We start from the raw sequence: 13,269 nt of genomic DNA, 5'->3' as shown, positions 1-13,269 counted from the left end.
AGAGGAAAATTCAAATTAAAACAGTGAGCTACTATCTTATATCCATCAAACACATGGGGCTTAACTGCCTTCTATTCAATTGCTGTATTAAACACTAAAGCAAAAGCTAAGCCATTAACTGCCACAGGAGTTTAAGAAACCAGTAATTCCCAGTCCATTTTAACCACTCACATTCAGTTCCCAGAGTCCAAGGATTTATATGAGTTCTCCTAGTAGCTTTTCTAGAGCAGTTTAATTGGAATGATTCTTATCCCTCTGTCCCAACTGAATCCCATTCTAAAAATGCTAGTCACCAGCCGTTCAAAAACAAGATTCATGGAAAGTATAACAGAAAAGAAAAGGGTATCGAAAGATCTGAGCCCTAGTCCTGGCTCTGACAGTAATTTTACAGACTTCCCTGATGTTTAGTTTCTACCCACCCCCCCCACCCCCAAATATCATGAGAAAATGACTGGAGGAACTGTCCTTTGGGATAGCTAGGCCAGAAACACTTCTGACACATATGGCACTCATCTGGGGGAGCTCTGGAGCAGCCCGAGGGACCTCAGAGAGGTAAGGAGCCATCCCACCGAGCCGCTGACACCGAGGCTCAAAGGTCTGTGTCACTGCTGTTCAGGAGATAGATGAGCCAAGTGCATTCAGGGGAGTGGATGGAGGAAACACACACTTGGCACAGGTGAAAGCCAATGAGCAGAAGCTCTGAAGGGCTGGGCTGATGGGCAGCATAGCAGCTTCTTACAAGGGCAGTTTTATGTAGCATGTTCCATGGTGGGCAGTAGAGATGTCTCTACCTAAACAATTCAGGGCAGGCCAGAGAGTTTATTTATGAAAAAGATACAATAGTTCTTTCCTAATTCACAAGGTGGCTAAACAGCAACCTGAAAAGCACCCCAAAATACCAAGTAATACTTATAAATGTAAAGTATTATTTCTGTTCATCTCTCTGGGGACTTTGATCTCTTGCCTATTGGCCTCCTTTCATCAAACCAACACTTCCTGACTGCACAGTGAGAACAGGGATGCTACTGTCATATTCTTGCCTCAAAATCATACTTACTCAATGTCTGTCACATGCAGTGAGCAACAACTGACATCTGTGGTGACTAGGGTGAGGGGAAGAGCAAAAGCATTATAATGCACAGTGTCATGGACCAACAGTTCTCTCCAGAGAAGCGAGATACATATTTTATATATATATATATTTCAAGCCACTTTACATGAAAGGCTACCTCTTTTGGTCACTGGCAAAGCAAGCAGTCTAACTGCCAGTGCAACAGCTGGGATTCAAATGTAGTTTTGTGTTGTCTAAAATCTGCTGATTGTTAATTTTTTCAATGCTTACAGCCCAGAACACTTAAACGTAAATCTTTATAACTCTGTACTCATTCCTATTTAATTTTTCCAAGGCAGCACAATTAGATTCTAAAAGTAAAGATGAAATGCAGTGGGTGTGTGTGTATTTGGGGGAGCGGTACAGAGAAAGCAGGAGGTGTAGGGAGAAAGGAGGATAAAGAGGCAAACATCTTTGAGACCTTGAGTTATGTAGAGATTCCTTACATGGTAACAATAAAATGCACAAATCATTTAAAAAGACTGATAAGTTGGACTTTATAATTAAAATCTGCTCTTCAAAAGACAGTTAAAAAAATAAAAAACAAGTCACATATTGGGAGAAAATATTTACAAATTACATATCTGATAATTACTTATATACAGACCATATAAAGAACTCTCCAAATACAATTTTTAAAAATCCTAATCCAATACAATGGGCAAAAGGTTTGAACTGTTGCTTTACCAAAACAGCGATACAGGTGGCAAAAGAGCACAAGAAAAGATGTTCAACATCATTAGCTATTAGGCAACTGCAAGTTAAGACCACAATGAAACACCACTATGCCCCAATATAAATAGTGAAAGGAAAAAAGAAAACTACCAAGTGCTATCAAGGAACTGCTGCAACTGGACCTCTAATACATTGCCAGTGGAATGCACAATGGTACAGTCTCTCTGGAAAACATTTTGGCAGTTTCTTCCCACAAGAATCTGCAATTCCATTCCTAGCTATTTACTTAAGAGAAAGGAAAACGTACGTCTACACAAAGGCTTGTACACAAATCTTTATAGCAGCTTAACCATAATCATCAAAATCTGGAAACAATCCAAATGTCCATCACCTGGTGAATGGATAAACAAATTGTGGTACACCAAACAGTGAAATACTACTACCCAGAAATCCAGCAATCAAAAAGAACTCTTGATATATACGCAATAATACTGATGAATCTCAAAAGCTTTATGCTAAGTGAAAGTGGTCAGTCACAAAAGGCTGCATACTGTATGATTCCATTTACATGAGACAAATTAGATCAGTGGTTGCCAGGGGCTGTGGAAAAGTAGAGGACTGTTCTCAAAGGGCCGTGAAGGAACTTGTGATGATGAAAACATTCCATCTCTTGCTTGTGGTGGCGGCGGTCATTTTGTCCAGACTGGTACGACTACACCTAAAAGGGTGAATTTTACTGTACACAGATAAATACAGGAGAGGTGAGGATCCTTCAAAGAAACAATTCCAATTTTAGGAGAAAAACTGTTGTGTATTTCTTCAAGTGATACATACCAGAATTTATCTTGGAAATTATTAAAAGCTCAGAGTTTCTGTCTCAACCACAATAGATTAAAACCTTCCATATGAAATGCATTTAACTCCTTAATTATTTTAGAAGGTATAAAATCTGAATTAATGTCAAAGTACAGTGATCAATTATAACAGTAAACTTCTGATTCTATCCTACGTGTCATATGCCAAGTTTTTCCAAAGGTTGATCAGTATTTTCTAGGGCTAAATAATTACTTTCTCTTACTCCATATACTTCTAGCCAAGGCTCTCCAGAAATTTCAAGCCTAAAAAGAGAGTCTCAGCTCAAAAGCAGCTTTGGAGAAAATAGAAGCATCATTCTCTTGGACCTAAAACTTCAGTCTTCTGAGTATGTTAAGGTGCTTATCTCCCCTCTCCCAAGAACACTGAATTCTCAGGCACCTACACCTAGAATGACTAATTTTGCACTGTACTGACCAGGCAGAGGTATGAGACCCTTCAATAGAACTATTCCTTTAATTTGTAGCTGAAATTTCTGCCAGAAAAACTAAAAGACTTAAAAAAATGATATTTATCCTCTAACATTATAAAGAGAATCAAGATTATTTTATTTACTAATTATATATTCCATTTGCTCTATTTCTCAGAACTATAAAGAAACCTATTCATTCATTTATTATTATTTCATACATTCAAAACACACAAACTCAGTAAATGTAGGGAATGTGTCAAATGCAAGGAATACAAACATGAACCAAATATTCCTTCCTTTACGAAGTTTAAAGTTGTCTCCAGGAAAGCAGGCATTAGTCAAACACTCACATAAACGTGAAATTTCAATCATGATAACTGCTTTGGAGGGAGGTACACAGCACTATACACATCTGTAAAAGAGATCTGACTTTGTCAAAAAGGCTTCCCTGAGGAAGACATGATTTGAAGAGAAAATGAGCATTTGGGGCAGTGAGTAGCAAGGATTCTATAGCAGGAAGGAGCCCAACACTCAAAGGCCAGTGGATCAAAGACAAAAGAGGTGAAAACTGTGATTGCGACAAAGCTGGAGCTGGATAAAAGTGGCGAGATTCAAGAGGTATTAAGGGACAAACTCAATGGGATTTAAGGATGAGTCAGGTGGGGGTAAAGAGGAGGAAATCCTGGCCTATACAAGTGGATGTAGAGTGTTGCCAGTCATAGAAACAGGGACCAGTAAAAGAGGACCAATTTTTGGAAAGGAGGAAAAGATGGAAAGAAATGTAAGTTTGACTTTGGACATGCTGAGTATGAGGTACCTCTGATACCCTCAAAGAGATGTTAACCACAGCTGAGGACACAAAAGTTTGAGGCTCAAAGTGGGGTTCTCTGTATATCTCTGTAAAGATATACAGATAGAAGCCCCTGCTCTTGTGCAACTTTGCAGGGGCAGACAGACCAAAAAAAAAATCAATACATGAAGTAATTTTTGTGGAGTGTAATTTCCCTCCTAAAGTGTGGGCTGGACTTAGGGACTTGCTTCTAACCAATAGAATATGGTGGAAGTAATGATGTGTGATTTCAAGGCTAGTCATAAAGCACAGTTCTCTTCCCAGCTCTCTCTCAGATCACACACTCTGGGGAAAGCCAGCACCACGTCAGAAGGACACTGAAGCATCCCTATAGAGATCCATGTGCTGAGAAACTGAAACCTCCTGCCAACAAAGAGTACTCTCTTGCGAGGCATGGAAGTGAACCACTTTGGAAGCAGACCCAGTCAAGCCTTCATCTTGACTGCAACATCATATATGATCCTGAGTCAATACCACCTTGCTAAGCTACTCCTGCATTCCTGACCCAAAGAATATATGAGATAATAAATGTTTATTGTTTAAAGCCATTAAGTTTTGAGGCAGTTAGGTAGTTCATTACTCATCAATAGAGAACTTCACAGAAAACTAGGACTAGAAAGGAAATTCTTTAACTTATAGCAAACATATTTAATGATGGGATTCCTGATGCATTTCTGTAACATTGCAAATAAGAAAAGTTATGCATCCTCACTTCAATCTGATATTGTACTGGAGGTCTAAACAATATGACAAGAAAAGGAATAAGAATTAGGGGATTGAAAAGAGACAAAATTATCTGCAGATAGCATGTCTTCTGTATAGAAACTCTAAAAGAAATCAATAAATAAACCATTAGAGCTAATTCATTATTTCATCAAGGTTGCTGAATACAAGGTAAACATATAACATCAATCATGCTTCTTCATGATAATAACTAATTACAATATATAAAGGAAAACATCACATTCAAAGCAGCTATAAAAACCCTAAGGTATTTGGAAATAAACTTAACAAAATATGTGCAAGACATGGAGAAAATTGTGGAGCTTTGTCGAAGGACATAAAAGAACACCTGACTAATGGATAGATGTACCATGTTCAGGAAAAACAAACAAGCAACTTCTTCCTAAATTAATTTAATTCTAATCAAAACACAAATGAAACCTTTAGGAACTGGATTTATTATAAAGCAGAAGTATCTACAGCCATGTGGTACCCCAAAACAAACCTAAACGTGTGGAAAATTGGAAAGGTGATACTATAAATCAGAGCAGAAAACTGATAAAGGAACAAATAGCTTTCCAAATGTTAAAAAAAAATTTAGATCCTACCATATACCAAAAACAAGAGTAAATCTATGAATAGATAATAACTCCTATAAAATTTACTGGCCGAAATGTTTTAATTTAGAGCATTCAGTGTTTGGAATGGCAAACATCTTAAGTGGAATGCCAGTTTCCAAGGTGATAAACAGACTTAGCTCCTAGCAATACCTTTAAAAGTGAATATTCTTCCTAGTTACAAAGTAATATATGCTCAATACAAAGAACCTGGCAAACACAGAGAAGTAAAATAAAAGATACAAAGCCATCTATAAACCCCCATCCCACTTAAACACTATTACCAGTGGGATAAGTGCCCTCCCAGTCATTCAGAATAGCTCATAGATACATCGTTTTAAAGCAAGTTTGTAATGTCTATTTTGACTCAAACATTTTAATGTCTTAAATGTCCCTATCAGGGGGAAAAGAATAGAATGGCTGTGACTATAAAGGGGTAGCAGGAGACACCTTTGTGGTGATGCTGTTGTGATTTTTTTTTAATTGCAGTAATACGCTCAACAGACATTTCTAACCTCTCTTTCCACCCCAACCACTGAGTATCCTGTCTTAAGCAATAAATGTCTTAATGGTCACTTCAAAATAGCCCTGATATCCACAAAGCTATGTCAAAAAGCCACATATTGTTTTATACTTAAAGAACAGACATAAAATAGACACAAACCGAGGTGGCTTCCTGGCTCATGATTCTGACTTGTGCTGTCCCCACTCTCCCCCAAGGGTTTCTTCTGGTAACAGATCTAGCCCCCTGGCCACAGGATAGCCAAATGACCTGGCCAGGTCAACCACAAGACCTCACCCCTTGGCTTCCCGAGTCACAAAGCTGGAAGCCTGTGCTAATCTAGCACTGCAGTCAGCTACACTGCCCAACATGTAGAGAAAGCTGACCTGCAGTCCAAGAAGATGAGCCCAGAGGCACACAGGATGAGAGGCAAAGGTGACGGAGTCCCTGACTCTACTTTGGCTTTTGTGAACACCCAGGAAATCCTTCTATTAATCCCCTTTTCTGTTTATGACAATTTGAATTGGGTTCCTAACACACATCTGGGATGGCCACTGGGGGGATGGGTGGGTAGGGGACAGAGGAGACCTACAGGTAAAAATCAAACAGGTTCTGGTCCACTGGTGAGGTTCCCCTCTACTAGTCATAAACAATTATACATTATGAGGCAGACTACACTATTTGAAAAGATACTTTTTAATGCCCCAAATCACAAAAACATATCAAGTATCAAAAGTAAGTATAAAACAAACCACAGATATAAAGGATCACAACACAACATACACATGTATCCACCACTCAGTTTAAGAATAAGAACATCACCTTTATAGTTCCCTCTCCAATACCATCTCTTCCTAGTTCCTCAAAGACCACCTCTATTCTGAACTTAACATTCTTTCTTTTCCTGATAGTTTTACCTCACTGTTATCCTTAAAAATGCCTTGTTTACATTTTCTGTTTCTGAACTGCTTATAAATGGAAGAATCTGAGACCTGCTTTTCTTCTAACACTACGTTCCTGAGAACCATCCATTTGTTGGCATGTAGTTGCAGTCAGTTCATTTTCACTACTGTCTAATATTCAACTGGCTTATAATTATACACTATGAGGCTTACCACAGTTTATCCCTTCTACCCTTAATAAACATGTGGTTATTTCTAGGTTTCTGTTATTACAAGCAGTACTACTATGAATATTCCTGAACACGTTTCCTGGAACAAACGTGCCAGGGGTCAGCAAACTTCTTCTGCAAAGGGCCAGATTGTAAACATTTTAGGCTTTGCGGGACATAAGATCTCTACTGCAACCACTCAAATCTGGTGTTGTACCACAAAAGCAGCCAAAAGTGGTATGTAACCAAGAAAGCGTGACAGTATTCCAACAGAACTTTATTTATGGACACTGAAATTTGAATCTCATTTAATTTTCATATTACAAATTATGAAATATTATTTTTATTTTTTTAACCATTTAAAGATGTTAAAAACCTTTCTTAATTCATGAGTTGTCACACCAACCCTGATCTACAGCACATACCTAGGGGAATTAGGTCATAGGGTATACATATTTTCAATATGACTAATATGGCAAATTTGTTTTCCCAGGTGTTTGAAACAAATTAGAAAGAAAAATGAGGGCTCTGGATGTGTTATATCCTTGGCAACAGTTATTGATGTCAAACTATTTTATTTTTTGACAATCTGGTAAGTGTGTAGTTGTTATCTTAATATAGTTTGAATCTGCATTTTCCCACCATCTCTGACATTACTGGTCATTCCATTTCCTCTTCTCTAATGTACCTATTGAAGTTTAGTCCATTATTCTACTGGGTGGGGTTGTTTTGTCTTTTTCCTATTAGTTTGTGAAGATCTTTATACAGTCTAGATTCTAATCCATGTCAGTTACATGTACTACAAGTAACTTTTCCAGTTTATAGCTTATCTTCTTAACAAGAGGTGTCTTTTATTATTTTATTTTTTTCTTTCTGGCTGTGCCACACAGTTTGCGGGATCTTAGTTCCCCAACCAGGGATTGAACCCAGGCCCTAAGCAATTAGAGCTCGGAGTTCTAATCACTGGACTGCTAGGGAATTCCCAAGAGGTGTCTTTTATAGTTCACATTTTCTATGTCTTAAGAAACTCTTCTCTATCTAGAGATCATTAAAAATAATGTTTTAAGGTCTAAAAATTTTAAAGCTTTACCTTTCCAGTTTAAGTAGAGATTGAATGTCATCTTCTTCCATGTGGATAACCAATTGTCCCAGTACTATTTATGGAAAAGTTCATCCTCTCCCTAGAAGTGTGCAATGCCAACTTTGTCATAAACCAGGTTTCTGAGGTTCTATGTTCTGTTCCATTGGTCTGTCTATCCCTACACCACATGGCTGTCTTAATTATTACAGCTTTATAATAATTTTTTTTTTTTTTCCAGACATGCAGGCTCAGTGGCCATGGCTCACGGGCACAGCTGCTCCGTGGCATGTGGGATCTTCCTGGACCAGGGCACGAACCTGTGTCCCCTGCATCGGCAGGCAGACTCTCAACCCCTGCGCCACCAGGGAAGCCCTAATAATTTTTGATACACAGTAAAGCAAGTATTCTCACCTTTCACTACTTGAGGAGGGCCTTGGCTACTTCTGACCCACTGGCCTTCCTTAGCTATGACGACCATTTAATTACTTAAAATGATATTCCATCTACTGCAAAAGAAATCTAGTAGTTAAAAGTGCTTACATGTCTATGGTAGACAAATTCTACTGTTCTGAAAAAATAAACCAATTACAAATTCATAAAGGTCATAAAAAAAGTTGGAGATGAAAAGAGGAATTCAAGGGAAGTCTATAAGAAAAGTTCTAAAAGTGTTTTTCAAATGACAGCACTATTAAGATAAACGCACAGCACCTAGCCTTTACGTCTACTATATTGTTATTCCTTAAAAAAAATGGCTTCAGTATTTTAGAGTCACAATCATTCCATGCTGTCTGGATATTTATTGAGTCTTAGCTAACTACGTTCTTGCTACCATGTCAGACACTGTAGATGGTAGGAGCATGAAGGCAGTGATCCACACCACAGAAGCTCTTATCACACTATTAAATACCAGTGTAAGAGACACGCCATTCACATTACAAAAGAGAAACATCAACTCAGGAAACCTGGCAGGAAAAAGACATCCAGATAGGGAAGTTTCTAAATAGGTTTTATCAGGCAGTGTAAGACACTAAACTTTTCTACAACAAGGTTTTCTTTAAATTTTTTTCTATAGTTGTTTTGTTTCTGTCTCTCCTTTAGCTAAATCCCTTTAAGGGCTTCCCGATGTCCTGTTATTTTGTTCTAAAGAACACTGTTTGCAAGACCACAGGGAGAGTCGCACTTAAGAAATTCCATGGTCAAATAAGTTAGGGAAATGTTACATACTCCATTCGCTGTCCATCACTGCACCAAAGGTTCTGTGAAGTCCTGCAATAAGGAAAGCTATGCAAGTTTGTTAACTCAGAACTTCTCATATTCAAGCATGGAAACTTCCCCATCTACTTTGTCTTTCTTTTTTGCATAACACAAACCAGGTTTCAAAGAGCAATAAATAAACTAGTAAAGATTGGTTCCAAATCCTGGAACCAGGCAATTTTTAAATTATGGGTTATTTTCTTTCTGCAAAACTGTTATTTCTGTGAATCTGCAAATTGCATAAAAAAGAGATCCCATTGTGTTTAAAAGCTTCTCATGAGGCAGACCTTCAGAGAGAAGGTTAATTTTGTAATATCTTGATTCAACTAATTTAAGTTCATATTTCTGTATCGTTCTTTAACATAACATATACCTGTATATAATACAAATAATTGTGGACAAAAATGGGAAATTCAAAAGTCACCATTATATAAATCCCTAAAAGAAAAGAATCTACAAACCTCCCCTCAGGTAAGTGAAATTTGCAAACTATTTCTACTATCAATTATTTTTTCCAAGTATAGAGTATCATATTATAAAAATATGTCATCATTAAATTTTGCATTCAACAAATAAAGCATTATTTCATGTAGGAGTCTGAGAGGATAGAGTTAACAAAGAGTCCTACCCAGTCCTTGCTAAACCCTGGGGGATGCCTACAGCCATGGCAATGACCCCTGGCCAAACTCTGAGAACTAAACTCCTCCTGGAATGTTCACAGTCACTGGTTAAGGATGTTAGAGGTGGTGAGTCAGGATGTACCAGGCTGTCAGCATTGTTTAAAGTAATCATCAAGATTTATGATGCGCACCTGGTATCTGGTCTGGAGCCCTAAGTTTCAGTTGCCATGGCTGGCCACATGGCAGTAGTATGCCTATGTAACCAGCTTCCTATAAAAACTCTGGACTGGAATACTCATGGGCTTCCCTGTCCGACACATCTTGTACGTGTCTCTATCACTCACAGCTAGAGGGGAAATCGTGTCCCTGTGATCCTCACAGAGGGAAGATTTAGAAGTCCGTGCCTGATCTCTCTAGCAATCACCTACATATATCTTTTTCCTGCTGTTCTTGCACTGTAACCTTTGCCGTAATAAACTTAGCCATGAGTACAACATTATGTTGAGTTGTGTCAGTCTTTCCAGCAAATCAAATAGTGGGCAGTCATGGGACCCTCAAAATAAACACCACTAAAGAATTTCGTTTGCCATAATACCTACTTCTCTCATTACTTTTCAGAAGCTAAATGATCATAAGAACAATATCCTTAAATGAATAAATCAGTGTACAGGATAAAAGCTAAGATGTAAGATTGAGATTACTGTCCTTAGAAAGGCTGGGTTGCAAGGTTAGCCCTTGGCTGGTGTCTGGGAACTTGAAGGATAAACAGTTCCCTACAACGATATAAAACTTACCTTAAATGATAAGTGGGCCTCACTGTGCCTAAACTGTTTATACAAACATTATGGTTTATGCAAAACATGTTTTCCTTCTGGGAGCCTGAAATTTTGGTACATGATAGGTGGAAGGTGGCTCCATTACCAGGTCCAATAAAAACATTGGCACAGAGTCTAATGAGTTTCCCTGGTTGACAGCACTTCACATGTGTTGTCAAAATTCATTGCTGGAGGAATTAAGCTCATCCGGTGGGAATCTACTGGGAGAGGACTCTTGGAAGCTAGTGACTAGTCTCCTCCAGACTTCACCCCACGCACTTCTTCCCTTTGTAATACTGCTGTGTATCCTTTCGCTGTAATAAATCTTAGCCATTATTATGATCATATGCTGAATCCTATGAGCCCTCCTAGCCAGTCACTAAACCTGGGGTTGGTCTTGGGGACACCCAACACAATCAGCATTTTAAAACAGAAATGAGGGTCTGTTAGGCCAAATGCTGAAATTCAAATTTCAATTCCAAAACGTATTAGTTATGTGATCCTAACAATTGTACTTTATTTGCATAAATCTGGGTCTTTTTATTCCTCTGAATGAGAAAAACATACCCACCTTATAGTCCCTGAATTAAATGAAGTAATGCACAACACACTCATAGTAAACACTCAGTAAATATTAAATAGCATTTCTAGAGGCTCTTTCTTAGATGAAATGAAAAATCAGGAATCTTTTATATTTGTACTGATGCAATGAGAATTCAAACGGCCATTTGGAGTACTGCAAAGAGAAGCTCAGAGACAAACTTTAACCCTCCATCTCCATAACACTGGTGCTATGAGTGCTTTCCAGTCCACATGACAGGATTATTGGTTGAGCGCAAGCAGGTTAAACCGTATATAATAAGTATCTTTCTATTTCTAAACCTGGTCTTCATTTAGTCTTCATATTGACCTCCTGAATGAGAAGTGAATGCATGAATATTAATTAGTACTGTGGCTATGCTTGATGGTTTTATTTCTCAAATTACTACACTAGGATTTTAGTACAAGCCATTTTCTTGTGTGTATATGAGGCATAAAGTCCAATGAACATAAGTTTGAACCTACATCACAGTAAGAGCAAATCCCAATGTAAAGAGAAGTACAACCCTCAAGTCATTTACTCCCAGCTATCAACTTACCCCAAAGTGGTTTTTCAAATGAATTCATATCCCAAATCCACATGTCCCACATCTCCTGTTGAAAAATAAATTTCCTAAAATCAGTTTATTACAAAATAACTCTCTCCTCCCCCCATTACCTCAGCCACCCTATTCCACTGGACTATACACCAGCCACCACCTGAGGACAAGGACCAAGTCTTACCAGCTACTTCCCCAATGCTGAGCACAATACCTGGCACAAAATATGTGTTCAGTTAATGTTTATTACATGAATAAGTGAATCAGTGAATAAAGTATTTCTGAGATCCAACACCAAGCTCAGTGGAAATACTGTAGAAAGTATCTCTCCTCCTCTTAGAAATCTATGAGGATATTAACTTCCCAGGTGGGAAGGCCAAAGACACACAGACAGCACCTGTGGCAGATACTGTTTGTTCCTTATCTCCCACCCCATGTTTTTCATGGCATTAGACCCCTAACTGAATTCAAGTGATCATTCTCTGCTAGACTACCTATTCTTGATTGGTCCAAGTCAACTGTGACTGTTCTACTCCTCTTGCCAGTGTAAGTAACCAAATCTCAACCAATAGGATCTTAGGGGAAATCTATTGGGAAGCATTCAGGAAAAGTTATGCTCCCTCATAGAGATGCTGAAGGAGAAACTATACTTTTCTGGCTTTGGATATTGTTTGCAGAGCATACTTAGAAGTGCTGCAGCCATCTTGAGGTCATGAGGGAAGCCAACATCAACATGCTAAGTATGACAACATGAAAACATGGAAAGCAAAAGGGACCCTGTTGTATCATGCAGCCACTAACAGACGCCCTGAAATCTCTAGGTCTAGACTTCTTGTTACCAGAGGGGATAAAGCCCTATTTGTTTAACTGGGTATTCTGCTACTATAGTCAAAAGCATGCCAATACATCACTCTGCAACCTACAATTACTGATTTAGATAGGCACATATCCTGTGAAGAAAAAAATGAGATGTGAACCAGTGGAGGATCCAAATTAAGGAATCTACTTTTACAGGAGACTGCATAGGAGCAGAATTTCAGTATAAATTTAACAGCTGCAAAGTAGAACCTGGTGTATAATATGCCCATTCTTAGCATTATTTAAGCTATCACAGAATCACAAATCCCTAATTCATTCAAACTTCAATAAATATCAAGTATGTACAAGACACAAAACTAAGTAGTTTGATGTACATAAATATGAAGAAGGCTCAGTTTCTTCCCTCAATGAGCTTGTAGTTTAGGAGGATATATAATAAGTTTTTGTGGCACTTTACAATTTACAGAATGCTTTTCTATCTTTGCAACAGGTGCCAAGCTACAAGGAGCTATAGTGCACAAAGGAGAGAACCCGGTGAAGGAGAATGACGGGAATTGGTTTCAATTAGGAAAAGGCAAAAGAATATTTCAAGAGGACAAAACAACGTGAGCTAAAATAGGGAGGCAGGAAAATCAAGGGACATCTAGGGGACAGCAAACAGAGAAAC

At 38.3% G+C, this 13,269-nt stretch overlaps 1 protein-coding gene across 1 annotated transcript in view; it reads left to right on the top strand.

Annotated features, from left to right (window-relative positions):
• The window catches only part of LOC141276198 (uncharacterized), a 58,791-nt gene that overhangs the window by 359 nt on the left and 45,163 nt on the right, over window positions 1-13,269 (top strand). Inside the window, exon 2 of the mRNA XM_073790656.1 lies at window positions 11,784-11,838. Coding sequence (XP_073646757.1) covers window positions 11,825-11,838 — 14 coding nt within the window. The 5' untranslated portion in view covers window positions 11,784-11,824. The remainder of the gene's footprint in view (window positions 1-11,783; window positions 11,839-13,269) is intronic.

Source organism: Tursiops truncatus, chromosome 13 (genome assembly GCF_011762595.2).
Source record: "Tursiops truncatus isolate mTurTru1 chromosome 13, mTurTru1.mat.Y, whole genome shotgun sequence".
Lineage (NCBI taxonomy): Eukaryota > Metazoa > Chordata > Mammalia > Artiodactyla > Delphinidae > Tursiops > Tursiops truncatus.
This window is presented reverse-complemented; position numbering and strand designations above follow the sequence as displayed.